The sequence below is a fragment of the Triturus cristatus genome, chromosome 7 (assembly GCF_964204655.1).
Source record: "Triturus cristatus chromosome 7, aTriCri1.1, whole genome shotgun sequence".
NCBI classification, from domain to species: Eukaryota; Metazoa; Chordata; class Amphibia; order Caudata; family Salamandridae; genus Triturus; species Triturus cristatus.
Window position 1 is genome coordinate 254,573,774 of NC_140590.1, and position 26,969 is coordinate 254,600,742.

The following is a 26,969-nucleotide window of genomic DNA, read 5'->3' on the forward strand; positions in this document are numbered from 1 at the left end:
CAGCATCATCCAGGAATTCACCAAACCTCCCAGCGAAGCCACGGGCGTCACACCCTCCCAGGACCTCTGCAACAAGCTCGGCTCCTACTTCCATCTGAAAATCAAGGCCCTCTACAACAACTTCAGCAAACAGAATCCAGAAACCACTCCTTCCTCCAGCAATGACAGCCAGCCTACCATCGCTACCTGGACCCCAGTCAACACTGAAGATACCACCATGACCATGAAGAGCACTCACTCAGGAGCCCCCATGGACCCCTGCCTAATGCACATCTTACACAAAGCCGCCGCCGCCATAGCACCCGAGCTACGATGTATCATCAATGCCACCTTCGAATCTGGCACCTTCCCCGACGACTGGAAACAAGCAGAAGTCAAGCCCCTCCTCAAGAAACCCTCTGCAGACCCGACGGACCTGATAAACTACCGACCCATCTCTCTTCACAGCCAAAGTCACTGAGAAGATCGTCAATGCCCAGCTGACCAACTTCATTGAGGAGAACACCATCCTCGACCCTTCCCAATCCGGATTCCGCAGAACCAGAGCACCGAGACACCCCTCCTCGCCGCCGCAGATGACATCCGCATACTCCTCGACCAAGGCCACACTGCGGCCCTCATCCTGCTAGACCTCTCCGCAGCCTCTCCCACCGCACCCTCACCACCAGACTCCATGACGCCGGCATACAGGAAACCGGCCTCAATTGGTTCCGCTCCTTCCTCAACGGCAGAGCCCAAAGAATCGGACTCCCGCCCTTCCTCTCCGAACCCACATAGATCAACTGCGGAGTACCCCAAGGATCATAGCTCAGTCCCACGCTCAACTCTACATGGCCCCCTCCGCCGCCATCGTCAGACAGCATGGACTTAGCATAGAATCCTATGCAGACGACACCCAGCTCATCCTCTCCCTCACGAAGGAACCCGAAGCCACCAGACTCAGCTTCCAGGAAGGAATGAAAGACGTTGCATCCTGGATGAGCAGCAGCTGTCTGAAGCTCAACTTGGAGAAGACAGAAGTACTAGTCCTCGGGCACACACCCTCAGCTTAGAACAACACTTGGTGGCCCACCACCCTCGGCAACGCCCCCACCCGCATTGGACCATACCCAGAACCTCTGCATTATACTCAAATCCTCCCTTACCATGAACTGCCAGATCAACGTTGTCACCTCCACTTGCTTCAAAACCCTCCTCATCCTTTGCAAGACCTTCAAAAGGATCCACAGGAATCCAGAAAGACCGTCATCCACGCACTCATAACTAGCAGACTGCACTACAGAAATGACCTCTATGCCGTAATCAACAAATCCCTGCTACGCAAACTTCAGACCATCCAGAACATCGCGGCCAGACTCGTCCTCGGCATCCGTCGGCATGAACACATCACCCAACACCTGCGATACTTCCCTGGCTCCCCATCGAGAAGAGAGTAACTTTCAAGCAACTCACCCACGCCTACAAATCCCTCCACAACACCAGACCCCAATACCTCAACGACAGAGTCTCCTTCCACATGCCCAAGAGAAACCTCCGCTCCGCCGTCCTCGCCAAAACCCCGCGCATCCGCAGAACAAGAGCAGGTGGAAGAGCCTTCTCCTACATTGCGGCAAAGACCTGGAACAAGCTCTCGATCCACATCAGACACTACCCCACTCTGCACACCTTCAGAAAGAGCCTCAAGACCTGGCTCTTCGGCTGAGTCGGCGCTGCACCCCCCACCCCCAGTGCCATGAGACCCTCACGGGTGAGTAGTGCGCTTCACAACTCCCTGAATGATTGATTGATTATTTTGCCAACCAGGCCTTATGAGTTTGGACCCACCATATGCAAATCAGTCTAGACCCTGCTCCAATGGCAATAGTCCAGACTGAGTTGCCAGGTCAGGTCCTCCCTGAACTGGAATACAAGCAACACAGGACCTCTGTCACCCTAAGGGCTCATCAGACAGGTACAGCTTGATTCCAGTCAGTAACAGTGTGCACGGGGCTTTGTGTATACATATATATATATATATATATATATATATTCACTGAAAAAACCATAGGTTTCACACATGTTATAGTTAGCAGAAATTTTACTGATAAAAAACCAATGAAATTCCCCCGTTATAGTTAGTGCAGGCAACTATAACTCACGCGACCGCAATCCTCTGCTGATGCTAATACTGTATTTAGACACTTATTTGCCCATGTCTTCTTCCATACATTTTTAGCTATACATATATTACAAATATTTTTTTTTCATAAAGACACATATGTCATCAGCAGAAGATTGCGGTCGCGTGAGTTATAGTTGCCTGCACTAACTATAACGGGGGAATTTCATTGGTTTTTTATCAGTAAAATTTCCGCTAACTATAACATGTGTGAAACCTATGGTTTTTTCAGTGAATTTGCAAGGTTTTTTAAATGCTAATTCTTAACTATAACGTGTGTGAAACCTATGGTTTTTTCAGTGAATTTGTACGGTTTTTTAAATGCTAAGTTACTTTACGCCATTCGTGGCGTGCGCGCCCACTTAAAGCAGTTCGTTCTGTGCGCGCACGGTGCGCTTCGCGCACCGTGCGCGGCTCAACATGGCTATGTGTGTGGGAGCTGTCTAAACAGCCCCTTTACATGTTTTTGGGCTTTATATTTTAGAAATCACTCTCAGTGCGAGAGAGAAAATGGCGGCCGCCGCTTCCTGGTTTCGGCCGATTCGAATGTTTACTAAGATCTAAGAGCCAATCAGAATCGCGCTCGCGCACGCCACCGTACGCGTACGGTAAGCGTACCGTAAGCGCACCGTAAGCTGGCTCAGATATATATATTGATTTAAAGGCTATTTTCTCAGAATCTACTGAACAGATTTACACCAAACCTACAAAAGGCACTTCCTTGACCTGAGGACTACCTCTCTGCCAAATTTCTAGTAATTCTGTTCAGCCGTTCGGGCTGTAGCCCTGTCTAAAGGTCCTATAGAAAAATGCATGGGAAAAACGTGTTTTGGGACCCCCCTTTTATCTCAGCCCCCGCTTGACGAATCCCCCCGAGACTTTCAGGGTAGGAGCGGAGCGGAGCGCCCCACCTATTTTGAAAAATTTGCGAGGATTCGTCGACCGGCGCCAAAGTTATTCAAAATAGAATGTTGCGGATTTCCTATGGAAACGTGGTCCTAACTATAACTACCTACTGGCGACCGCCAGTAGGTAATATATATATGTATATATATATACATATATATATATATATGTATATATATGTGTGTGTGTGTGTGTGTGTGTGTGTGTATGTAAATATATATATGTATGTATATATATATATATATATATATATATATGTGTGTGTGTGTGTGTATGTAAATATATATACTTCTTTCAACAATGTGATCCCTTCACTCGGCGCGCTCAGCAGCTGGTGCTCCACGTAGGGGTCGGACCCAGACCCAGTGTTAATTAATGCAATACAAAGGACGTGGCACTCAGGAACTGTATTCAAAGCAATTTATTTCCTTATCGCAACCTCCACCAACGCGTTTCAGCCCTTGGCTTTTCTCACGGTTAGTGAGTCCTTTGTCTCTTTCATCTATTAATACCCACTGCTGCCTTTCTGCTGCATTGTGGGATTTGTAGTAAAATAATACTAATGTACTCAAATTATATAAAACAAATTGGGAAATTACACAGTTAGGCTTTACATTTGAGTTCTCCTGCTGATATATGTTGTGTCTGCAGATTGATCTTGTATCTTTGCATGTAAATATATATATATATAATATGCTGGATCATTGTATCTTTGTGTCATGGCCCTATTGGACATCTGGATCTGAGGCTTAGGCGTTGGGGACACAAGGCGGCCATTGGCACTTTTAATTTGCGATTCACTCAGAGGCTACCAAGCCCGGTCCTCCCCTTTTCCAGGCACATCAGCATGCATTGAAGCTCCACGGCTCCACATTCGATATCTACCGAAGAAATGCAAGCTGGGATTCGCAGTCATTCACATCGGACTGCAGCTGCAAGTAATTAACGAGCCGAGCCTGCTACACTCCCGCCCATGGGAGCATCGTGATTGTTTAAAGGAGGGAGCGAATCTAACTCAGTGCCAAAACGCATCCGATGAAGGCAGACGCCGAAATGCATTATGCCTCGCACTTGTGAATAAAATGGTCGCTGTGAAAATTTCCCCGCTGTGTCCTCTGGTCTCTTCGTTGGAGCGATCTTTCATGCATATATGTATATATATATACACATAGAGAGAGCATATATGTATATATATATACACATAGATAGATAGATAGATAGATAGATAGATAGATAGATAGATAGATAGATAGATAGATAGATAGATAGATAGATAGATAGATAGATAGATAGATAGATAGATAGATAGATAGATAGATAGATAGATAGATAGATAGATAGATAGATAGATAGATAGATAGATAGATAGATAGATACATCTAGCGGTTGTGGCAAAGGGCTGACGTGTAGTTCCTATGAACCTATATAGGATCTGCACGTTTAAACAACATAGACTGTGGGATTGGTGTCCAGACTGATTCTAGACACCCCAACGGAGTATGTTCGCCTGTATACCAGCTAGCTCACAGTGCCACTAGAATCCCCTCTTACCAAGGAGAGAATAGTTCTTGGCAACTATCGAACATGACAACTCTGTCCCATCAGGGATCGTGGAAACAGTGCATGATCTTCCGCTTAGTCACCTGTGCTCACTTTGTCTCAGAGAGATACACAGAATAAAAGGTGGGGACGTTTTCAATAAGCATTAATTGAACCAGCGTCATTCTAGTGTAAAATAGGTATGCTGAAACATCCATAAGACAGAAACAGATATAAATGATTATAAGCACCAACAGAGTAAAAGGATGGTAGATTTCTACCATAGTCCTAATACGATGAATACAGGCAAGTATAAAAATACATGACAATAAAATGCGTACTTTAGGACTCCTAAATGCCTTCTGTGAATACCGAAAGTCTTAAAATAAGGATCATTCTCAATTTAGTAGTAGTAAAGTTAGGACTCCTAACTTTAGGACTCCTAAATGCCTTCTGTGAATACTGAAAGCCTTAAAATTAGGATTTTTCTCAGTTTAGTAGCAGTAAAGTTAGGAGTCCTAACTTTAGGATGCCTAAACTGAGAAAAATCCTAATTTTAAGACGTTCGGTATTCACAGAAGGCCTTTAGGTGTCCTAAAGTTAGGACTCCTAACTTCTGTGAATACCGAGTAGGTGTCTTCTGTGAATACCAAAATGAGTAAGTGCCTTCTGTGAATATACGAAAATGGTAGTAAGTTTAGGATTTTGTCTTAAGTTAGTTCTGTGAATCGGGCCCTTAGATAGGATACAGCAAGAATTTGTTGTAATCCCTTGTCTAGAGACCCCTCACCCACCAGGTTTGCCCCTAGGTGGCATGCTTCATCATTGGGGTTCCTCTCAATCCTCTACAGATTGAGACGTGCTGCGACTTGCGAAATATGTAGGAGCACTTTTCATTGTAGACTATGTATAGTGCAGTGATGTGGAGTGGAAAGGGAAAGGAAATTTAAAAATACCTCACTAGTTGGCCACTCTTTTATTCCCGCCCCTAGTTGGTATGGTTAAAAATCAGGGGTCGTTTACTGAGGAGAAACCTGACCTTAATGAGTCTGGTTTTCTCAGACTCATTAACTGTCAGGAGGATAAACCTAGCCTCTACCTCTGCCTCCCTCTCTATTTTGGTAACTATTTAGACAGCGCACAGCGGTGGGAGTTCCCCTTCCTTTCTTTTCTTTTTCGACTCTGATTAAAACACCACTAGACACGACACCATGGCAGAAATCATAGGCCTTACCTTCTCAGAAGAGGAGGTAGAAAGAATGTTATCAAAGTCTCCATTTAATGAGACATCGAACACAGATATAGATGCAGCGGGCCCAAGCTGGGACGAGTTAACGGAACTTAAAAGAAACCAAATCAAGACCATGATCCATGAGATCATGATGACGGAGTACCTGAGAGTAAATGCAGCACCCTGTGGTCTGATCGTACGCAACAAACCTTTCATTTTCCAACAAGATATAGCATTCAAGATGGATTGGTCCCTAATCTCGTGGCATTGTACCAGAGACTGGTTGGTCCTCATTATTAAGACGGCAGCACGGCTTTCACAAGGAATGAAGGATGAGATTCACACTATAGAGGTTTGCCTAAAGTTGTTTCAATCAGTAACAGAACTAAAAAAAGAGACTTGAGAAGCTGAAAAAAACAATGCGTGACTTTGAGGTAACCCTGAAAGACATCAAATTCAAGAAATTCAAGAAAGACTCAAAATTTTCACGCATGAATAAGTCTACCCCTACCTACAAGACGATGACAATCCAACAGGTAGAAACCCCAGATACAATAGGGATACTGATGGATCAGACATCGGTTCGGACAGTTGAGATACTGGCAACAATAGGAGAGGCACTTTCAGAAATAGGCGAAACTACACAAGATGGATGGGACACCAAGGAGGACAAGAGCGAGCGTGCCTCCCTTCCAAGGCCCTCCACCTTATCCAGGACTCCCTTTCTTCTATGGACCACCACAATTCCAACAACAGCCATACGCTTACTGGAATTCAGCACAACAACCTGAATACCCAGGATCATCGACTCCATGTTTAGGGAGAGGCAAAGGAGCACAAAGAGGACGGATGAAGAAAGGACAGAAAGTGCAGTGGTTGAACCCACTAGAACTCACAAGGATGACAACGGGGACCCCCAGAACGACCCGGGAACCAGCAACCGCCCTGCCTATCAATCAATCAATTAATCAGTGGTTTATAAAGCGTGCTACTCACCCGCGAGGGTCTCAAGGCGCTGGGGGGTGTGGAGGGAGAGAGCAGCTCCAGATCAGTCGAAGAGCCAGGTCTTGAGGTCCTTCCTGAACGTGTGCAAGGTCGGGGAGCAGCTGATGTTCACCGGGAGTTCGTTCCAGGTCTCAGCTGCGATGTAGGAGAAGAATCTTCTCCTGTTCTGTTTCTATGGATGCGGGGGACCTCTGCCAGGGCGAGGTCGGCGGAGCGGAGTTTCCTCTTGGGTGCGTGGAAGGGTACTCTCTAGTTGAAGTATTTGGGTCCAATGTTGTAGAGGGATTTGTAGGCGTGGGTGAGGAGTTTGAAGGTGACCCTCTTCTCGACAGGGAGCCAGTGGAGTTCTCGTAGGTTTTGGGTCATGCGTTTGAGACACGGTGCCCCGAGGACGAGTCTAGCCGCGGCGTTCTTGATGGTCTGGAGTCTGTGCAGCAGAGTTCTGTTGATTCCGGCTTATAGGGCGTTTCCGTAGTCCAGTCTGCTGGTTATGAGCGCATGGGTAACGGTCCTTCTGCAATTGGGTGGGATCCATTTAAAGGTCTTGCGGAGGATGCACAGGCATTTGAAACTGGTTGAAGTGACGGCGTTGATCTGGCGGGTCATGGAGAGGGAGGCGTCGAGGATGATGCTGAGGTTTTGTGTGTGGTCTGTAGGGGTGGGTGGATTCCCTAGGGCCACCAGGTGTTGTCCCAGGCGGAGGTGCAGGGTCCGAGGATGAAGACCTCGGTCTTCTCTGAGTTGAGCTTCAAACAGCTGTCTTTCATCCAGGCTGCCATGTTCTTCATTCCTTCCTGGAAACAGAGTCTGATGTCTTCGGGATTCTTCAAGAGTGAGAGGATGAGTTGTGTGTCGTCGGCATAAGATACAATGCTAAGCCCATGCTGTCTGACGATGGCGGTGAGGGGGGCCATGTAGATTTTGAAGAGCGTGGGGCTGAGCGATGATCCTTGGGGTACTCCGCAGTTGATGTTGGTGGGTTCGGAGAGGAAGGGAGGGAGTCTGATCCTCTGGGTTCTGCTGGATAGAAAAGATTGGATCCAGTCGAGGGCGGCTCCTTGTATCCCCGCGTCGTGAAGTCTGGATGCGAGCATGCGGTGTGAAACAATGTCGAAGGCTGCGGAGAGGTCTAGGAGGATGAGGGCCGCAGTGTGTCCCTGGTCGAGTAGCATGCAGATGTCTTCAGTGGAGGCGAGGAGGGCGGTGTCGGTGCTGTGGTTGCTGCGGAATCCAGACTGGGAGGCGTCTAGGATGGAGTTCTCTTCAATGAAGGCGGTCAGCTGGGCGTTTACGAGTCTCTCGGTGACTTTGGCCGCGAAGGGGAGGACAGAGATGGGCCGGTAGTTTTTCAGGTATGTTAGGTCGGCCATTGGTTTCTTGAGGAGAGGTTTAACCTCCGCCCGTTTCCAGTTGTCTGGGCAGATACGGGATCTGAAGGAGGCGTTGGTGGTCCGTCCTAGTTCGGGTGCGATGGCGGCCTAGTAGTCAATTTGACAGACAAGACTCTATCATCAACCAAACTTAAAGTGCTGGAAAAAGGGCCAGGATTCGTCCCTACACCTAGTCTCACTGGGGTCTATAGTCTCAAAACTATATTGAGAGATATCGGGACGACATGTCTAGAACTTTGACAGTTTCAATTTGCAAATGTAACGAACTTGTGTCTTTGCGCATGAGGAAACTTGGTTGTTTTTACACTTTGATTGCATAACTTATATGTTTCAACATGGCCGCCGTCATCTAATAAATTGAAACTACATGTGAGTCCTTTTTCCATATCATACTAAGTTATGTTACTGAGCTGCTAGGATTCATTCCCTGTGTGAGCAAGACTGTTTGCAGTCGAAACACATTACTGATTATGAAATTGATGCACTGCTGCGTATATCGCTCTGAGAGTGCGCTTTATTTGAATTGTGTGGAGAATAGAGCTCTTCCGGGCCTTGGAGGATGGACGGAGCGTCCTTGTGAAGAAGATATATATATATAACCTCAGAAATTCACTGAAAAAACCATAGGTTTCAGGGGTGTTATAGTTAGCTGGACTTTTCACTTGTACAAAAGCATGGAAATTCCCACGTTATAGTTAGTTCAGCTAACTATAACTCGCGCGCCCGCAATGCACTGCTGATGATGTCACATATTACATCACTCATGACATGGTCAGTGACATCACTCATGATATCAAAAGTCCAGCTAACTATAACACCCCTGAAAACTATGGTTTTTTCAGTGAATTTCTGAGGTTTTTTAAATGCTAATTCCTAACTATAACGTGCCTGAAACCTATGTTTTTTTCTGTGAATTTCAAAGGTTTTTTAAATGCTAATTTCTAACTATGCCTACAGAGATAGGACATGTGCAGAAAGAAGAAAAAATGCACAGAAAGAAAAAAAAGAAGTGCAGAAAGAAGCAACAGAAGTCCTCAAAGACGAAGAAAAGTGCAGGAAGAAGGATAACGTGCAGAAAGAACAAAAAGAAGAGCAGAAAGAAGCCTTGTTGCAAAATCATCCTGTACCCTCAACTTTTTCAGACGGATACTGGTGGTAACTGAGTCTGACTAACCAGTCCTAGTGCCAGTGCTATGTTAAAAGACACTAAGAATACAGTGAAAACACCTACATACACTAGGGAACATTATGCGTTGGGGTTCCCCTGTGATTAGCATGACCTCCTCTGTAAGCCCCTAGTATACAATAGGGCAGGGGGATTAAAACTACCTCTTAAAACAGGCCACAGGGCGTTTTTGCACACGTTAACTCAGGCCCCGTCCCCTCCCTTCACCACTGTGTAAACACGCCCTGTGTCCGTTTTTAGTTGGGAGATTAAGTTCATTTGAATCCTGAGGGTCCCTAGGGTCCAACTAGCCCACTAGGTACCTCCAGTAAGTGCCACAGAGCTGCGTTGCAGAGAGGTGTAAAAAGTGGCACGGCCTGGACCACCTCTCTGCAATGCAGCTCAGTGGCGCTTACTGGAAGCACTTGGTGGGCTAGTTAGCCCCCAAGGGCCCTCAGTATTGAAGGAAAATTATATCCCCAATTTAAAACGTGCCATAGTGCGTGTTTGCACACGTCACCTCAGGCCCCGTCCCCTCCCTTCAACACTGTGTAAACGCGCCCTGTGGCTGTTCTAAGTTGAGAGATTAAGTCCCCTTGAATCCTAAGGGTCCCTAGGGTCAAACTAGACCACTAGGTACCTCCAGTAAGCGCCACAGAGCTGCGTTGCAGAGAGGTGTAAAAAGGGGCTTGGCCTCAGAACACCTGTCTGCAGCGCAGCTCCCTGGTGCATACTGGAGATGCCTGTTGGGCTAGTTGGCCCTCAGGGACCCTCAGTATTGAAGAGGAATTAATTCCCCAACTTACAACTCGCCAGGGGGCGCGTTTGCAGAGTGCTGCAAGGAGGGGGCGTGGCCTCCGGCACGATGCCAGTCTTTTATTTATTTTAATTTTTTAAGAAGGGGGGCTGTGTGGTTCCCCTTCTTATTCTAATTTATTGGCCCTGATGACCCCATCCCCCAGGGCCTGTCTCCTAATTATATTTTTTTGACCCCAATCCCCAGGGCTGGCCACTGTTTTTTATTATTTTTAAAAAATATATATTTATAGACACACCTAGGACATGCTGGACAAACCGTACGTACCTATCACCATGACCAATTGCGTGATATTCATTAAAAGGCGACTATGCATACAATGAATCCACGTGGAATGTATTTACACCACTAGTGAAGCTCTGACATGTCTGATGCCCTACCGTGCCTAATCCCGGTAGACACCCTTGTCGTTTATTTATACAAACATGGGTAGCTATTGATGGGCACATTTAATACACATGCACACCAAGCCATTCAAAGGGGATTCGACAAAAATTTGACCAAAACTATGCAAGAAACCCCCCTCACGGTTAATAAAACACACATCCACTGCCGGATGTGTAATACTTTTTATTTTACTCTCTGGAAAGGGGACGAACATCACTTGAGAGTCACAGCGCGCTCCTGGCAGAGCCCAATGCTGTGTTACACCCACCATTGCCTGCTGAGTGCCACACACCTCTGTGTTGTATTCCACTAGCTAGTCAATATGCTATGACACTCTCTAGCCCATGTGCACTGTAACACCACCCCGTGAATATGTCATGCCACACTTGTCTTCGCACGGGTTATATTGCCCCATCTAACGTGCCTTCCTCGATGCCTATGTTATAACGCACAGTGCTATGCCATACATATTACAATCTGGTATCCATATCTTTGTCACAGTGCATATGCAACGTTACACTCCCCAGCACATATTTTATATTACAACTTTAGAGACTAGTTAGGTTACACAACACTGCCCTGTGCATATTACACTCCAAGGCGCATATCGCATAGCACGCGCTAGTGCCTGTGCTATCTCGCGCTCTCCAATGAATCTGTCATTGCGCACAATGTATTGCATATTATATTTCACGCCCGGTTCATCTTATATCACACTTTTTGGTGCATAGTTTATACCATACACTATATCTAGTTTTCATTTTCAATCGTGCTCTCGGGACTATGTTCTATATAACACTGTGTTCACCTACCCTTTTCACGGGCATTACATTTTGCGATAGGGGGTGGAGGGTCAGGGGGTGTTTCTGCCAAGTGAGCCCGGAGTCACAGTCACAAACGTCCTCTTCTTCCTGAATAAAAGTGAGATTATGCTGCATACTTGTTCATATTTTAAGTAGTTCGCACAGACACACGTTTTAAAAACAATAAAGTTCCTAATACCCGCCTTCTCTGAACAGTTAGCTTGCTGCCCCATCCCCCTCCTCCCTATCCTCTGTTGTGTGAATCCATGGACTAGCCTCCTCCCTCCTGCCATGCATGGTCTGATGTGCTGCCACTGCCCTCAATTTAGTATGATGTACCAGTCCACTCCTCCTGCCCTCCATTGCCCAATTCTATGCCCCATCATTGACCTCCTGCTTAAACTCTGTGCTTAGCTTGCTGCCCCTATTCTCCTTCCCCCTGCCCTCTGATGTCTTTGTGTATGCCCCTGCTCCATCCTTTTTGCCCACCATGTTCCATGGACCTTCCACTCCTATCTACTCTGAGTGTTCTGTTGAGCTGCCACTCCCCTCCCACCTGCCTAGCATTGTCAGATGACTGTAACCTGTCCCTGCCACCTCCACCCTGCCTGTCCACATGCCATGCCCCTATCCTCTTCCTCCTGTCCTACATGGTTCATTGTACTGCCACACCCTTCTGCCCTCCCTGGTCTGTTGTGCTGCAACTGCTCCTCCTGCCTGCCCCGTGCGGTCTGTTGTGAGGCCCCTTCCCCTGAACTTTCTTGTCTGTGCACAGGTCCTGACCCTCCCTTCTATCCTCCATCGTCCTTTGTGCATGCCCCTGCACCCTCCTTCTTGCCCATCATACCCATTGTGCTACCACTAACCCTCCCACTTGCCATGCATGGTCTACTGTGCTGCCATGGCCCCTCCCACCTTCCCTGTGTGGTCAGTTAGCTGCCCCAGAACCCCTCCCACCTTCCCTCCATGGTCTGTGTGTATGCCATCACAGTCTCACTGTTGCTCTTCATGGTGTGTCTTGCTTCTAGTGCCCATCCTACCTGACCTCCATGGCTATATTGCTGCTCCTGCCCTGCCCCCGTGCCCCCAGCCCTCTGTTTACATGTGCAGACCCCTACTCCCTCCCTCCTGGCTTGTCTGTTCCATTGTAATGCCCCTGATCCATCCCTCCTGCCCTTTATGGTCTGTTATGCTGCAGCTTTCTCTCCTGTCTGTCCATTATGGTCCTGCCTCTTGCCCCTCTGTTCTCTGTTGTCCATGTGCATGGTCCTGTCCCCTCCCTCTTGCTTTCTATGGATTGTTGTGCTGCACTCCCGTCCCGCATGCCCTGTGTGGTGTATTGTGCTGCTGCAAACCCTGATGCCTGCCCTGCAGGGTCAGTTTGGTGCACCTCTCCATGTCCCTCCTGTCCTCTGTTATCCATTTCCTTCCATGATCCGATGTACCATACTTGCGAATATTTTGAACTTGGTAAGAGGGAGATTTTGAAAAAAAACTGGGGTATTAATTTTCCCCTTTGAGTTACATTGAAAAAGAGGAGATTGTAGACAGGAGACAGATAAAATAAAGCCCATTTGAGCTTAAAAACATTGGATGTTTCCTGGCTGAATCGGGTCTGTTGGTATGTATGGTTGTACTACCATTGCCTCTTCCTTCTGCCCACAATGGTCTATTACATTGCCACAGCCTCTCTTGCAAGTCCTGTTTTGTTAGTTTGTTGCCCCTGCCCCCCTTTCCACTGCCCTCCATAGTCTGTTGTGCATCCACGGCCCTTCCTGCCTGCTCAGTGTGGTTAAATTGTTGCCTTTGCACCCTCCTACCTGCCTTCAATTTTCAGAGTCCGTGCCCCTGGCCTCTGCCTCTCAACAGTATCCTAATGAACAACTAGATTGCTAACATTCTATATTTATTACAAAAGTGTGGAACGCCTGACGTCATCTTGATGTAATCAAAACTGTAATACCTAGAGCATTTCCTTTAGAAATTACATGTATGATAGGGTCTTATTGGCATCAAAATTATGGTTAGTGCTCTAAAAGACTAAAATAAGGACATATTTTCTGAGTTTTCAAATAGCGAGAAAGCACTTTTAAATTATTTGTTACCTTTATGTTTTTTTATCCAGTTGACCACTTGATTAAATGTTGCACTTAGGGGAGAGGATGTGGTGTTACTTCCAGAACTGCAGACTTTGCAACTGGGGAACCAGGTTGGAGTTTCTGCTTCAGCTCGACATTCTGTGATTCTGGTCAAATCACTTAGTCTCCCCATGTCTACAACCAAAATGAATTTGTTCTTGTGTGATGTAACCAATGCTCATGTAAAGCACTCCAATACCTGACAAGTCTGCACTATATAACACTGCAAAAACACAAAATAATAAGTGTTTTGCACACTTCTGTCATTGGGCTATATTTGGGCTACATCTGGGTGATTTTGGGCTACATTTGGGCTCTTTTTTCTCCGGTGGCCATCTTGGGAGATTTATTTGTTATGAAGTTTCCTAATTTCCTCATGTACTGCAGTCTCCTCAGTAGGAAATGTTTTCAGTTTTTTACTTTGATTCCATCATGAAGGTATTCAGATATGTCACACATTTGCCATAAATTCTGAATGGTAGCACTCTAGTTGCTCATTAGATCACTGTAGTAAAACTACTGTTCACCATGGAAGTCTGCTCCTGGTATTAAAAGTGCATGTTTCAGTCTGCATGTCAGAATTTTTTAATGAAATAGAAGAGGATTTGAGAAGTCACTCAAAATGTGCCCTCATTTTCTTTCTTCAGCATTAATCATAATTTCTATGGCAAAATGAACCCCCTCATTGTGTTCCTTTTTAAATTAAATGTTTTAAGTGTTACCAGTTTATTCCAATCAAGATGGCTTCAGGTGTGCCATACTTTTGTCATAATGAAGACAGTAAGCGCTCTAGTTGTTTTTAAGAACACTCTGGGACATTCTGTCATTGGGCTATACTTGGGCTACATCTGGGTGATATTTGGGCTACATTTGGGCTCTATTGTCTCTGGTGGCCATCTTGGCAGACTTATTTGTTATGAAGTTTCCTAATTTCCTCATTTACTGCAGTCTCTTCAGTAGGAAATACTTTCAGTTTTTTACTTTGATTCCAAAGGCATTCAGATGTGTCACACATTTGCCATAAATTCAGAATGTTAGCACTCTTTTTGCTCATTAGATCACTGTAGTAAAGCTACTGCTCATCAGGGAAAACTGCTGCTGGTATTGAAAGTGCATGTTTCAGTCTGCATGTCAGTATTTTTTAATGAAATAGAAGAGGATTTGAGAAGTCACTCAAAATGTGCCCTAATTTTTCTTTCTGCAGCACTAATCATACTTTTTATGGAAAAATGAACCCCCTCATTTTGTTCCTTTTTAAATTAAATGTTTTTAGAGTTACCACTTTAATCCAAGTAAGATGGCTTCAGGTGTGCCATACGTTTATCATAAGTAGGACTGTTAGCGCTCTAGTTGTTCTTTGGAACACTCTGGGAAGCTGCAGTAGAACACAAAGGAATCAACTGACAGTCTCTGCCCTTGTTGGATGTACATGTTTTACTGAGAATGTCAGACTTCATTCTCACATGACTGAGAAAGATAATGTGAATTTACCGAAAATAAGCTCTCAGTTTAGCTTATAGATCACCTTCCAAACCTCTGTGGGAAAAGCATGAGAAAATATTTTTCTCTCAATCATGATATCCCAGCAGAAGGCTTTTTCACATGGTGAAATCACCTTAGAACATACCACAATTCCTAAAATGAGTATGGTACCATCAACAAATGATTTATAATATAACTAAAGTCTTAAAACCTTCTATTAACTGCAATGCTTTTTAATGAGGTGCTATCATGTATATTGGTCCCAAGATGGCTGCCAACACTTCTTGGATGAAGTGCTGACAGCCAATCAGATCTCAGGATGAGATGTGTGGTTAGGCTCCGCCCACATATATATATGATTTTACTTTTGATTTTCTCAGGAACTACTGAACAGATTGACACCAGACCTGCAAAACGCACATCCCTGACCTGAGGACTACCTCTCTGCCAAATTTCAAGTAATTCTGTTCAGCCGTTCGGGCTGTACCTTGGACTAAAGGTCCCTATGGAAAATTGCATGGGGAAAACGCGTTTTGGGACCCCCCTTTTTTCTCAGCCCCCGCTTGACGAATCCCCCCGAGACTTTCAGGGTAGGAGCGGAGCGGAGCGCCCCACCTATTTTGAAAATTTCGCGAGGATTCGTCAACCGGCGCCAAAGTTATTCCAAATAGAATGTTGCGGATTTCCTATGGAAACACGGTCCTAACTATAACTATCTACTGGCGACCGCCAGTAGATAATATATATATATATATATATATATATATATATATATATATATATATATATATATATAGTATTTCCTATTGTTCTGGATATCGTTCCACAGGAGAGCAGAACAGGTACGGACCACCATTTTTTGTTAAAATAGATTCCAAGGACGCGAAGTTACAGCTTCATCATTTTATTATATGTCACCATAATAGTGCAGACAAGTGTGCTTGCTGAATGACTGCTGGGTGCCAGGAGGAAACGCCACAAAGGACTCTCCCTCTGCTGGAGGGCCCTGGAAGCTGGCCTGCCTGGGTCCGGCTCTGCCCTGTGGGGCCTGAAATCCATGAGTGTGGTGAGGGCTGTGCTGGTTACACCGCCCTGGAGCGAGAGGAGCACTTTGTCACGGCTGTGCCCCTCAGCGCTGTGCCGCACACCAAAAGCGTGTGATTGGCGCTTTTCTAATTATATTTCCAGAGCCCAAGGAGGGGGCTCCAACTTTGCTCATAATGAGTGCTGTGAACAGGAAGCCAGGCGGAGCTGCCTGGTTGTGGACAGGGCTCTCGTGAGGAGGAGGAGAACCCCGCATGGTCCCCAAGCCGTTGTGTGGGCTTGCTTCTCTGTGCTGTGTCTGCCAACCAGGAGTTTGTGGTGGGCACCTTTAGTCACGGTCCTGAAGCTAAGATGTGGGCTCTTGCTTCAAACGCGGCGAGAACAGCCGCAACATGGACCAGAAGTCAGGCGGAGGACGCCTGTTCGTGGGCGGGGCTCCCGTCAGATGGAGAGAGCCACTCGTACTGCCTGAGCCCGTGGTGGGTGGAGCCAAATGGGACCGCATTCTCGAAAGTGAGCCCAAGAAGTGGTGAGCCGGAGACCTCGCTCCATGCCTGTCCGTCCCCGAGGGACCTAACCAAAGAGCCTTGTGTGTCGCCGGATACAGAGTGGAGAGCAGGCAACCCTTGAGAGGTAACTGCCCCGACAGACCACCTGGTTGGGAGTGAGCCGTCTTTCCTCACGCCGCGGGCACCTGCTGCAGGAGTATATATTTTGGGGGCGTGGCCGCTAGAGATCAAGCAAGGTCTCAAGGGTGCCCCTTGCAAGGATGCGGGCAGTACTGTTGGTTCCCAGCCCCGCTGGGCCATTGGATGACCTCGCTGAGGTGCCTTCGTAGTACCAACGTAACTCCCGCATTTGCCTATATAGTTGCAGCTGCGCTGCATGGTCGCGGGCAGCTGCGTGCTTACTGAAATCTTGGGGGCATAAAAGCGGAAACCTCGACGGAGGCCCCCACTCCTCACAGAGAAAGAGGAGTAGTATTGGGTGGGAAGAGATCCTCCTGCATTACTGCATTGTGCCTGGAGTAGGCGGGCATGTTGCCCGGGAGTCTACGTGTGGGAGCCCTGGTTACGGTCTTAGTGTGCTTTCTATGTGGCCGGGAGACTTGGGGGTTGCCCAAGGGGCTGTGTTATGCCCTGATGTGAGTACTCTGTGGATGCTACACTGCCAGTGACAATAGGGATGTGCACTGTGGCAGGTGCTTACTGTGGCGCATTGTGCTGAGGATGTACATGTATAATGTGCTATGCTGATGATTATCACAATGTTCATGCCCCATGCTTTGTGCTAAGTATACTCTTATCAGAAGTTACCGGTTGCCTTCACTAACTGTGAATTATGATGGTTATGACAGTGGGGCAATTGGCCCTGTAGTGTATATAATCCCTGTAAAGTCATCGCAAGTGCCAGGCAGCACAGTGTATATATGTGAATACGTTCTAATGTGTTTCATGGATAATACAAAGGCTATTTTTACACAACCTTGCGTGGAGTTTCTTTTGTGGTGTGACTGGTGTGTAGCTGCTGTGTGAGTGTGTTGCGCAAACGCTTTACACATTGCCTCTGGTATAAGCCTTACTGCACGCGCCAAGCTACCAACGGGGTGAGCAGGGGTTATCTTCAGCGTGTAATTCCCTTGCCCTGACAAGAGCGGTGGTTTCTGCCTGGCTAAGGGGCACGGCCTAGCCAACCAGAAATACAATTTCTAACAATCACTCATGACACGTTCTTTGGCACCATGTATAATATCAAAGCAATATCTGAATTTACATCATTTATGATAACACTGTGCATGATGGGGGTGAAAATTATTGTTACTTTAGGGCACAAGTTATAGTTACTTGAGATAACTTTAACTGGCGAATTTTGGGGGCTTGGTTAGTTTAAAATGGTATGTTGTAACTGACATATTCACCTATTATGCCCCTTTAACCTTTATTTTTCGTGTGTGTGTCTGCGTGTGTATATATACACACACACATACTGTAAAAAATGGTTAAAGGGGCGTAATAGGTGAAAATGGCAGTTACAACATTATACATATATATATATATATAGATTGATAAAAGGCTTCTAGTAAGCCGAAACGCGTCTCTCTCATTCTAGGGGTCGAGGGTGACCTGAGAAAATAAAATATGCCATATTCAGACAGCTTTTGAGTCTGTGCCTTCTTCGGTGGAAGCTGGATGGTGTATATATATATATATATATATATATATATATATATATATATATATATATACATACATATTATCTACTGGCGGGCGCCAGTAGATAGTTATAGTTAGGACCGTGTTTCCATAGGAAATCTGAAAATTCAATTTTGAATAACTTTGGCGCCGGGTGACGAATCCTCGCGAAATTTTAAAAACTAATGGGGCGCTCCGCTCAGCTCCTACCCTGAAAGTCTCGGGGTGATTCGTCAAGGGGGGGCCGAGAAAAAAGGGGGGTCCCAAAACGCGTTATCCCCATGCATTTTTCCATAGGACCTTTAGTCGAAGGTACAGCCCGAACGGCTGAACAGAATGACTTGAAATTTGGCAGAGAGGTAGTCCTCAGGTCAGGGAAGTGCTTTTGCAGTTCTGGTGTCAATCTGTTCAATATTTCCTGAGAAAATAGCATTTAAAAGCATATAAATATCTATACGCGCGCACCGTGCGCGCACTGTGCGCGCACGGTGCCGTGCACGAGCGAAATTCTGATTGGTTGATAGATGTCAGTAAACATTCGAATCGGTCGAAATCAGGAAGTGTCGGCCGCCATTTTGTCTGTCGCACGGAAAAGGAAAGGTGGAAAAAAGGTGGAATACGTGAAAAGGGGGCAGGGAAGAGAGTTCCTGACCCCCTAGCGTTTGTCACGGGGTCACAGAAGGACCCCCAAGGGAGAAATTTTTATTTTATAATTTTCAGAAATAATCGCGGTGTGTGCGCACGGGGCGCACAGCGCACCGTGCGCCCAAAGCACGCGCACGGTGAAAAACCTTGAAAAAAACCAAACATTTATAAATACATAACTTAGCATTTAAAAAAACGTACAAATTCACTTAAAAAACCATAGGTTTCACACACGTTATAGTTAGGAATTAGCATTTAAAAAACCTTGCAAATTCACTTTAAAAAACCATAGGTTTCACACAGGTTATAGTTAGGTGGACATTTCACTCGTAAAAAACCAATGAAATTCCCCCGTTATAGTTAGTTCAGATAACTATAACTCTATCACAAGGATGATGTCATCAGTGATGTCATGAGTGATGCCATTGACCATGTCATGAGTGATGTAATGTGTGACGTCATGAGCAGTGGATTGCGGGCGTGCGAGTTATAGTTATCTGAACTAACTATAACGGGGGAATTTCATTGGTTTTTTACGAGTGAAATGTCCACCTAACTATAACCTGTGTGAAACCTATGGTTTTTTTAAGTGAATATATATATATATATATATATATACATCGTACAATCCAGTTCAGGACAGTGATTGAAAAGGCGCTGACTCCGTGGGTAATGACATCAAAGAAAATCTTTATTCTTCTCAAAAGGCTAGACGCGTTTCGACGGTCTTGCCGCCTTGGTCACTAACACAGGTATGTAGCCATTGCCGTAATTTAAATACACTTCCAAACGCTACCATTGTTGTCATGGTTACCAATTCACTTTTTCATTGACATAGAAAGGGTCACATTACAAAGACAAAATGTAATTCTAAACGAGCAAACAAATGTTATTTTTAAATTTGCAATTTATACAAATAAATGATGCATTCATATTTAATGTGTAATTGAGGATCACAGAAACACCCGTTGTATACGGACCCTGTATATATATATATACATATACACACGCACACACAGACGCATCTGGCAGGTATCCGTCACAGGATTATCAGATGCCCGTAGTGATTTGCAATAGGATCTCCATATTTTCAGATACAAGACAAGCCACTCTTGATCATGATCATTCTGGGTCGAAACGCTCTTGGTCTATTGTTTGTTAGCACAATTATAAAAGAAGTTTAACAACAATCTGTAGAGTGGCACATCATGAATCTGACAAAAAGGAGATACAGCTGTAATCATATGAATATATTATTAATGTAAAAATAATTTCATTAATTCAACATCATTTTCTATGGACTTTTATTTCATGCCCTGACTCTCATTTCCTATGAGAGAGCGTTTTTAGTACATCTGAGCGACCATGTGTGGTGCTAGATTTACTCCAAGGTTGAGCTGGAGTACATCTGCAACTTGTTTTGTGCCTTTTGAACAGTAACTATAGAAGCGTAGCTTGTGAATGTCAACGGTCTTGCTCTTTTGTGGGTGGATATCTGTATTGCATGTACCTCCTTAGAGCCCTTTTTCCCCTCCCTAAACCCTTCGTACTTTCTTATATCCCTTCTATTTTTAAGTAAGTAGTCTTCATTTTCCAACCACTTCTCCAGATCCCTCCAACATTAATCACAAAAACATATACTTAGTGTGCAGGCATCACTGGATAGAAAAGATGGGAGGGACAGAGATCTCCCCCTGCAGGTTTCTAAATGCCATTTTGCAGTACATGAGTAGTACTACTGTAGAACTAATTCACAAACTACAAAATGCAATTTTGGACTAAGCCTCATTGAAACCACCACACACCCAGAAAAGCACAGCAAAAACCCAGAGGCACACAGATGCACACACATGGGCCCACACACATACACATGGATGTAAATTGGCTCAAGTTGTATGTAAACCTTGACAGAGACAGGGAGTCAACGAGATATAGAGAGCTGCAAACAGACACAAGCAATTTGAAAGTCATATTTATAAAGAAAGAGCCATAGAGAACCAGGCATCAAAACATTCAGAAGCAGTAACTTATAGGTAAGCAGCACTGGCACTTGAATCAGCAGGACCCATGAAGCCAGAGTCAAGCGCAGGCACACAGACTGACTAGGATTCATAGAGAAGCGCAATGATGAAGCATGCCACCAACTAGGTTGGTGGGTGAGGGCTTTCATAAAAAACCTAATGTTTTTTTTTTCCACCCGCAGACATACAAACAATTTAAACCAGAGCTAGTTCTCATTGATTACTAACACATAAACTGGGGAAACGGACTAGCCTCTCTAGTTCTCCTCTCTCTTTTTGATTATAACATTCCTCTGAAGGTACCGAGATCACTACCGTCAGTGACTCTGCCACCCTGACTGAAGGACTACTCCCCGCCAAACCCTAAATTAGGCCTTTAGGGTCAATGTGATTATCCTCATTAACTAATCCCTAGTTTGACTCTAGCATTCAAACAATGACTATGTGTAATTAATACCTAGTAGGGACAAGATCCGGCTGCAGTTTCCTAGACTTTGAATTTTACAGGTGTCAGACTAGATCCGGAAACTTTTGAGTGAGCCATAACCCTGTGTGCCGTCAGGTGCCTTCGTTCCGTTCAGGGCATCTTTGTTGGCACCGGAAATGACATTACAGTTGGATATATAGGTGCTACCCAGGCAAGGAGCGCAGAGCCATGAATTAAACTTACTAGTGTGTGTCCAAACTAGGGCCTTGAAATGGGAACAAACCTAGCCCTAAAAATGTGTCCGCAGAGCGGGGAGGCAGGGGTGGGTCTGTAAGGAATCTGCAACTAGATATTGTCTCTACCAGATAATGCATTACCAAAGGTAAGTATCTTATTCATCTATGGCTGCAGATTCCTTACATTTGAATAGATACCAAAAGCCACACCATCTTGGTGGTGGGCTTCAGACAAATTGACTAAACTAAGAAGTCCTGCAGGACGGAACAGGCGAAATGCCTGCCCTACGGGCCTGACTGTAAAGGAACGTAGTGTTTGGCAAATGGTGCAGGGACGCCCACGTTGTTGCCTCGAAGATGTCCAGGACTGGAACCCCACGAGCAAACAACGTGGTTGCAGCTTTTCCTCTGGTGGAATGGGCTCGTAAGACCTCACGGGGATGCTATTTAACCAGGGCATAGCAGATCTTGATACAGAGAACAACCAGGTATGAAATGGTCCCTCTCGGAACTGCCTGACCTTTTTTAGCTCCTACATATCCCATGAAGTGTTGGTCGTCCATACAGTACTCTATTGTGGGTCAAGGTAGAATGACAACACTCTTTTCGGGTCCAGCCGGTGGAGTCGCGCCTCCTCCTTATGTGGAAGAGCATAAAAGGCGGGATGGGTGACAGATTGTCACAAGTGGAAGGGGGGGTCACCACTTTAGGTAGGAAAGAGGCCCGGTGGAAAGCACAAACTTGGTTGGACTGAAGCTCACTCACCCTACAGGCAGTTGTTATTGCCACTAGAAAAGCACCCATCCTCTGTAACTGATGAATCAATTATGTGAAAAAGTTGAGTGAGGTTGCTGTGTAACATACATGCGCTGCCATCAATGTGCCAGTGAAGTTACTAACGGCTTTATTTAGAGTTTGGTGAATGTAATACTTTGTTAAGAAACAGTGAATATCCTGGCCGCTTAATTATCATAGACTAAAATGCACCTGTAATACGGCGGGTGGGACGTCCGCCAAACTCTAAATATGACCATAAGTTTCTTGAGGTTACTGCACTACAGACACATGTGATCAAAAAACCCTATAAGAACATAGACAGAAGACCAAGAAATGCATCAGTTACCTCAATCAAGAAGTCCCCCATCCGGAGGCCTGCGCGCCAGGCAACACCACCTTCGTCCACAGACTCCAGGTATTGTAGGGCTGGGAACGCTGGAGTAGGAGTGAACTCTTCAATCGGAGTTTGAGCTGTGAAAGCACAAAGAAACCTGGTTAGACCATTGATTCACACTCTGGCGGGGCCAACACCGACCTCTGGGATGAAAAAGTCAAGTGATAAAACCCTTTTCAGAGTAACATTGGAAGGAGGGACATTTTCTTCATCCAGCTGCATCAAGGCAACATAAGGTGACGGGAAAATATTAACTCACAAAGACATGGAGATACTAGGAACCTATTGGCTAATGCCTGAAATCAAACCAAAGGAAACAAGCAGTGAGGCAAATATATACCAAACCCTAAACAAAAACAATAACTGCAGACATAAAAAAAACAGGGGCCTGATTCACAGGCAAACTTACAGTTTTGTGTAGGTTTATGACTGTCCACTGTTCACAAAGGTATTTTACTAGTAGTAACTTTGCACATGCACATTCTCCACATGTAAAAAGATAGGACTGTTCTATTTTATCCACTTTTTTGTGCGGAGACTTTTCAGTTGTAAATAAACTACTAGTACAATACTGTTGTGAATATCAAACAAAAATGTAAGTTTACCTTTGAGAATCAGGTCCCAAGTGTACCAAAGTACCACCAAAAATAAGGACTGAGGAGATGGGCAACCAACATGTACAAACCCTGGAATAGACATAAAGGGTACAAAAGACACACAAAAACACTAGGAACCAACCTGTAACAGCCTCAAATCAAAACAGAGAATGAATAGACACAGAACCAACTTGTAGCATCCTGACATCACTCCATGGACTCAAAGAATGAAATCACCCTGTTCCAACCTACCAATAAAACAGGAGTTGGAGAGACAAAGAACAAACCTTTACTCACTCAAACTCAAAATTCAAGCAGTAGAGAAAAGGACCCGATTTCTATGAGTCCAAGGCACGAGCAATCACAGGAGTGAAAAGGGACTAATCAGCACCAGCCTTGTATCAACAAGAGTCAGAAGAAATCAGAAACCAGAAAGACATAGTCCATACAAAAAAATAACATAATAAAATTATATAACTTAATTTAGACACTAAACACAGACACCCAGAACAGAAGTAACCAATCTGCAGCAGCCAAACACCAACAAATTGCAAGCAACCAACTGGCATCAGCTCATCATAAAAAGAGAGGGTTGGTTATACACTTTTAATAGCGTTTTTAAGATGAAGTTGACTATTATTAACATAACTGTCTTTCATACGACAGTACAGTTCTATTCTAGGATGCAGTTGAATAACAAAGCGTAAAATTAACTGGCAAAAATACCCACTTAATATATTGAAGGACAAAGAAATTCCTAAGTTTTACTATCATTGTTCTTACAGTTTTTATTGGAATATCGTTATGGTTTATAATAACTTAAACAATAAAGAATTAATGAATAATTAATAGCGTATCACCCAATTCAAGAAATGGTGACAGGAAAAAGCAGCTTGTATTAGGCTGGCATCAACCACACAGGCCGAAGAGACAAGGAACTAACCAGGTCTAACCAATAGTAAACCCATAGGCTGACTAGAAAGGACATCAAAATACATAATTTCAACACCAAAAGCAGGGTATGAAAAGATGAGAACTGAACCTGTACCAGCCTGGTACCAAAAATAGAAGTTGAGACCAGTAACCAACCACCGGTATCCCAGTGTCAAAATACAATGAACGGAAGACAAAAAAACTGCAAATACCAACAAGACATTGAACACATGTGCGGAACAGATAAGCAATCAGCTACCACCAACATGGTACCAATAACAGAGGCTGAACTGACATGGCACTAATTCCCACAACTGAATGCAGTCCCAACAGACCCACTGATTTTCCCTATACTTTGTATTACTTACCTGAACCCATTGACTCATATTTTTTTATTTATTTTGGTGTACTTAGCCATTCATTGTATACTCAATATTCAAATCAAAGTAGTTGTATTTTGAGAAGCAGATCAGTATGAAAGCTTTGACAGATGTTTGGCAGCAGGTTTACGTGTGGTAAAACATTTCTTGCTCAGGAATGGTACTGGAAAGGTAGAGATCTTTTCTTTAATGGACTGCCAATTTTCTTACCATAATTTATTCTACCAATATCAAAGATTGGGAATTTGGGAGATACAGAAAGCAGGGTTGTTAATTTCTGGCTACTAGCAATGCTGCTACTAATTCCGAACAGTGGTCACAACAAGGATTTTATAGCTTACAGCAACTGCAGATAGGATTACAATAATTACTTTGACACGAGGCTATCCACGTCCTGAACATACCACCTAGCTTCTAGAGCGCAGAAGGCTGCTCTGAGATTGACAGAAAGGCTACATGAAAGAAACCAAATGTAGAAGGTGCACCAGACCCTTCGCAGTATCCCTTTAGATGGTAGGCTCCAATTTACAAATGACTGCGCGACTCATAAGACCATTTCAGGTTCAATTTTCAAAGAGAAAGAAAATCAGTTAGCACACAAGAAACAGCACAGAGGAAGTTTTCCGTAATTCTTTTATTTTCTAGGCAATACTGCTCCAGCTGATTACGAACGAGCCATTGTTCCTGCACCGTAAGCCACAGTTCATGGGAATACCAGGCCAATGTGCTAGGTCATTAGTGTACACTGTAAAATCAACCATAGTCTGGTGGCATCGTCGAATAGCTAAAAGCAGGTGGAAAATGTACACAGAAAAGTCTCTATAATCGATAGCCAGAATGCTGTAACAGACAGTGTTCCTGGTTTCGCTTATTAGCCATTCTGTGGACTTTTAATCATAATGCCTGGATTGGGCGGAGACAGGGGGAAGAGGTACTGGTTATAATCTTTGATTTCAGCTCCAATATCTAGACCCTAATTTCTGAGCTACTCACAATGGTGTCGTTTCAAATGGTAATAAATCCATTTATCAGTGTAGTTAAAATCACAAAGTTGAATTTTCCATAGTGAGTGCTTCTATTGCCTCCCAAAATTATCGGTTAGATGTGCAAATAGCTGTCTGACTCTGGCCTTTGACCTCTAATGAGAAACAACCAGGGGTGTAATTTCAGTATGGTGGACAAAGTACAGTTCGTCAGGTTGGTGAAGGACATTACCTTCAACACCTTGCTGGACTATCATTCACCAGATTTAGTGCTGTTATCTCTGTAATTGAAAAGAAAAAAATGCCGTCACAGTGGTTTCTTTCTAACACATAAAACGTTTGGTGGACGGCCACTGGCTGTTTTGACCGCCAACCACAATACCTTAAAAAATAAATTGTTTCTTAGACCCATATTCCCGAAGCGAGCGCTTGTTTCAGAAAAACAAACAACAAATGAGCCCCCATAACACCCTGGGAGTTTTCCCCACATGAAGTGGGTGTAACAATTTTTTCCCTGTTCCTCCCCTTTAGGTTGTTCCCTGCCGGTATTGAGCAAAAAAAAGACGTCACATAGTCAGCCTAAATAAGGTGTTTCGTCTTTCCTCCGATGCCCCTACTTCGTTGGGCAATGGGAGATACATAAGGCCTGACCATCTCTAAAAGAGGCTTGTGGACCCAGGGTTTGATGGCAGGTTACTCCGTCGCATGCTACGGAGTACCCTGCCCACCAAATTCTGGTCTATTTGGTCAATTCAAAAGTTTAACAGAAGGATTAGGGCATTGGGAGAGCGATCAGATTCAACCAAAAGAGACAGCACAGCTCCTGGAGAGATGAGGACAAGAAATAAACTTGAGATATTAGGCAAAGGAGTTGGTTGACTTTAACAATTTCAGAAGAAAAAAAAATTGAATTTAGGGTGAGGGACCCATGAAACGAAAATCAGATGCAAGTAAAACATTTCAGGAGAGACAAGGGATTTGCATAAACAAGTCTCCCACCCAAGTTACACTCTCTACTTAGGTCAGTGCTCAACAAAAACTCCTATGTAGACAAATACACACAACACAACAAATGGAGATGCTTAAATGTCAGCCCCTGTATACGTCTGACAAGGATTCTTTTTATCCACTGGTGCGCAGGTTTTACATAAACATAATAGTTGCATGTGATGTGTAGCAAGGACTCGTATAAAAGAGACTTCCTCTGAAGCAATCCTCTCAAATAACTTGTAATACCGTAAAAATTATGTTCGTAAATACTAATAACACACCAGAAAATCCATATACTAAAGCTTGAGGGAAGCTTGCATATGTGTATT

General features: G+C 44.6%; 1 protein-coding gene across 1 annotated transcript in view; it reads right to left on the reverse strand.

Annotated features, from left to right (window-relative positions):
• The window catches only part of SHANK1 (SH3 and multiple ankyrin repeat domains 1), a 1,748,119-nt gene that overhangs the window by 544,453 nt on the left and 1,176,697 nt on the right, over nt 1-26,969 (reverse strand). Inside the window, exon 16 of the mRNA XM_085616131.1 lies at nt 22,711-22,835. Coding sequence (XP_085472257.1) covers nt 22,711-22,835 — 125 coding nt within the window. The remainder of the gene's footprint in view (nt 1-22,710; nt 22,836-26,969) is intronic.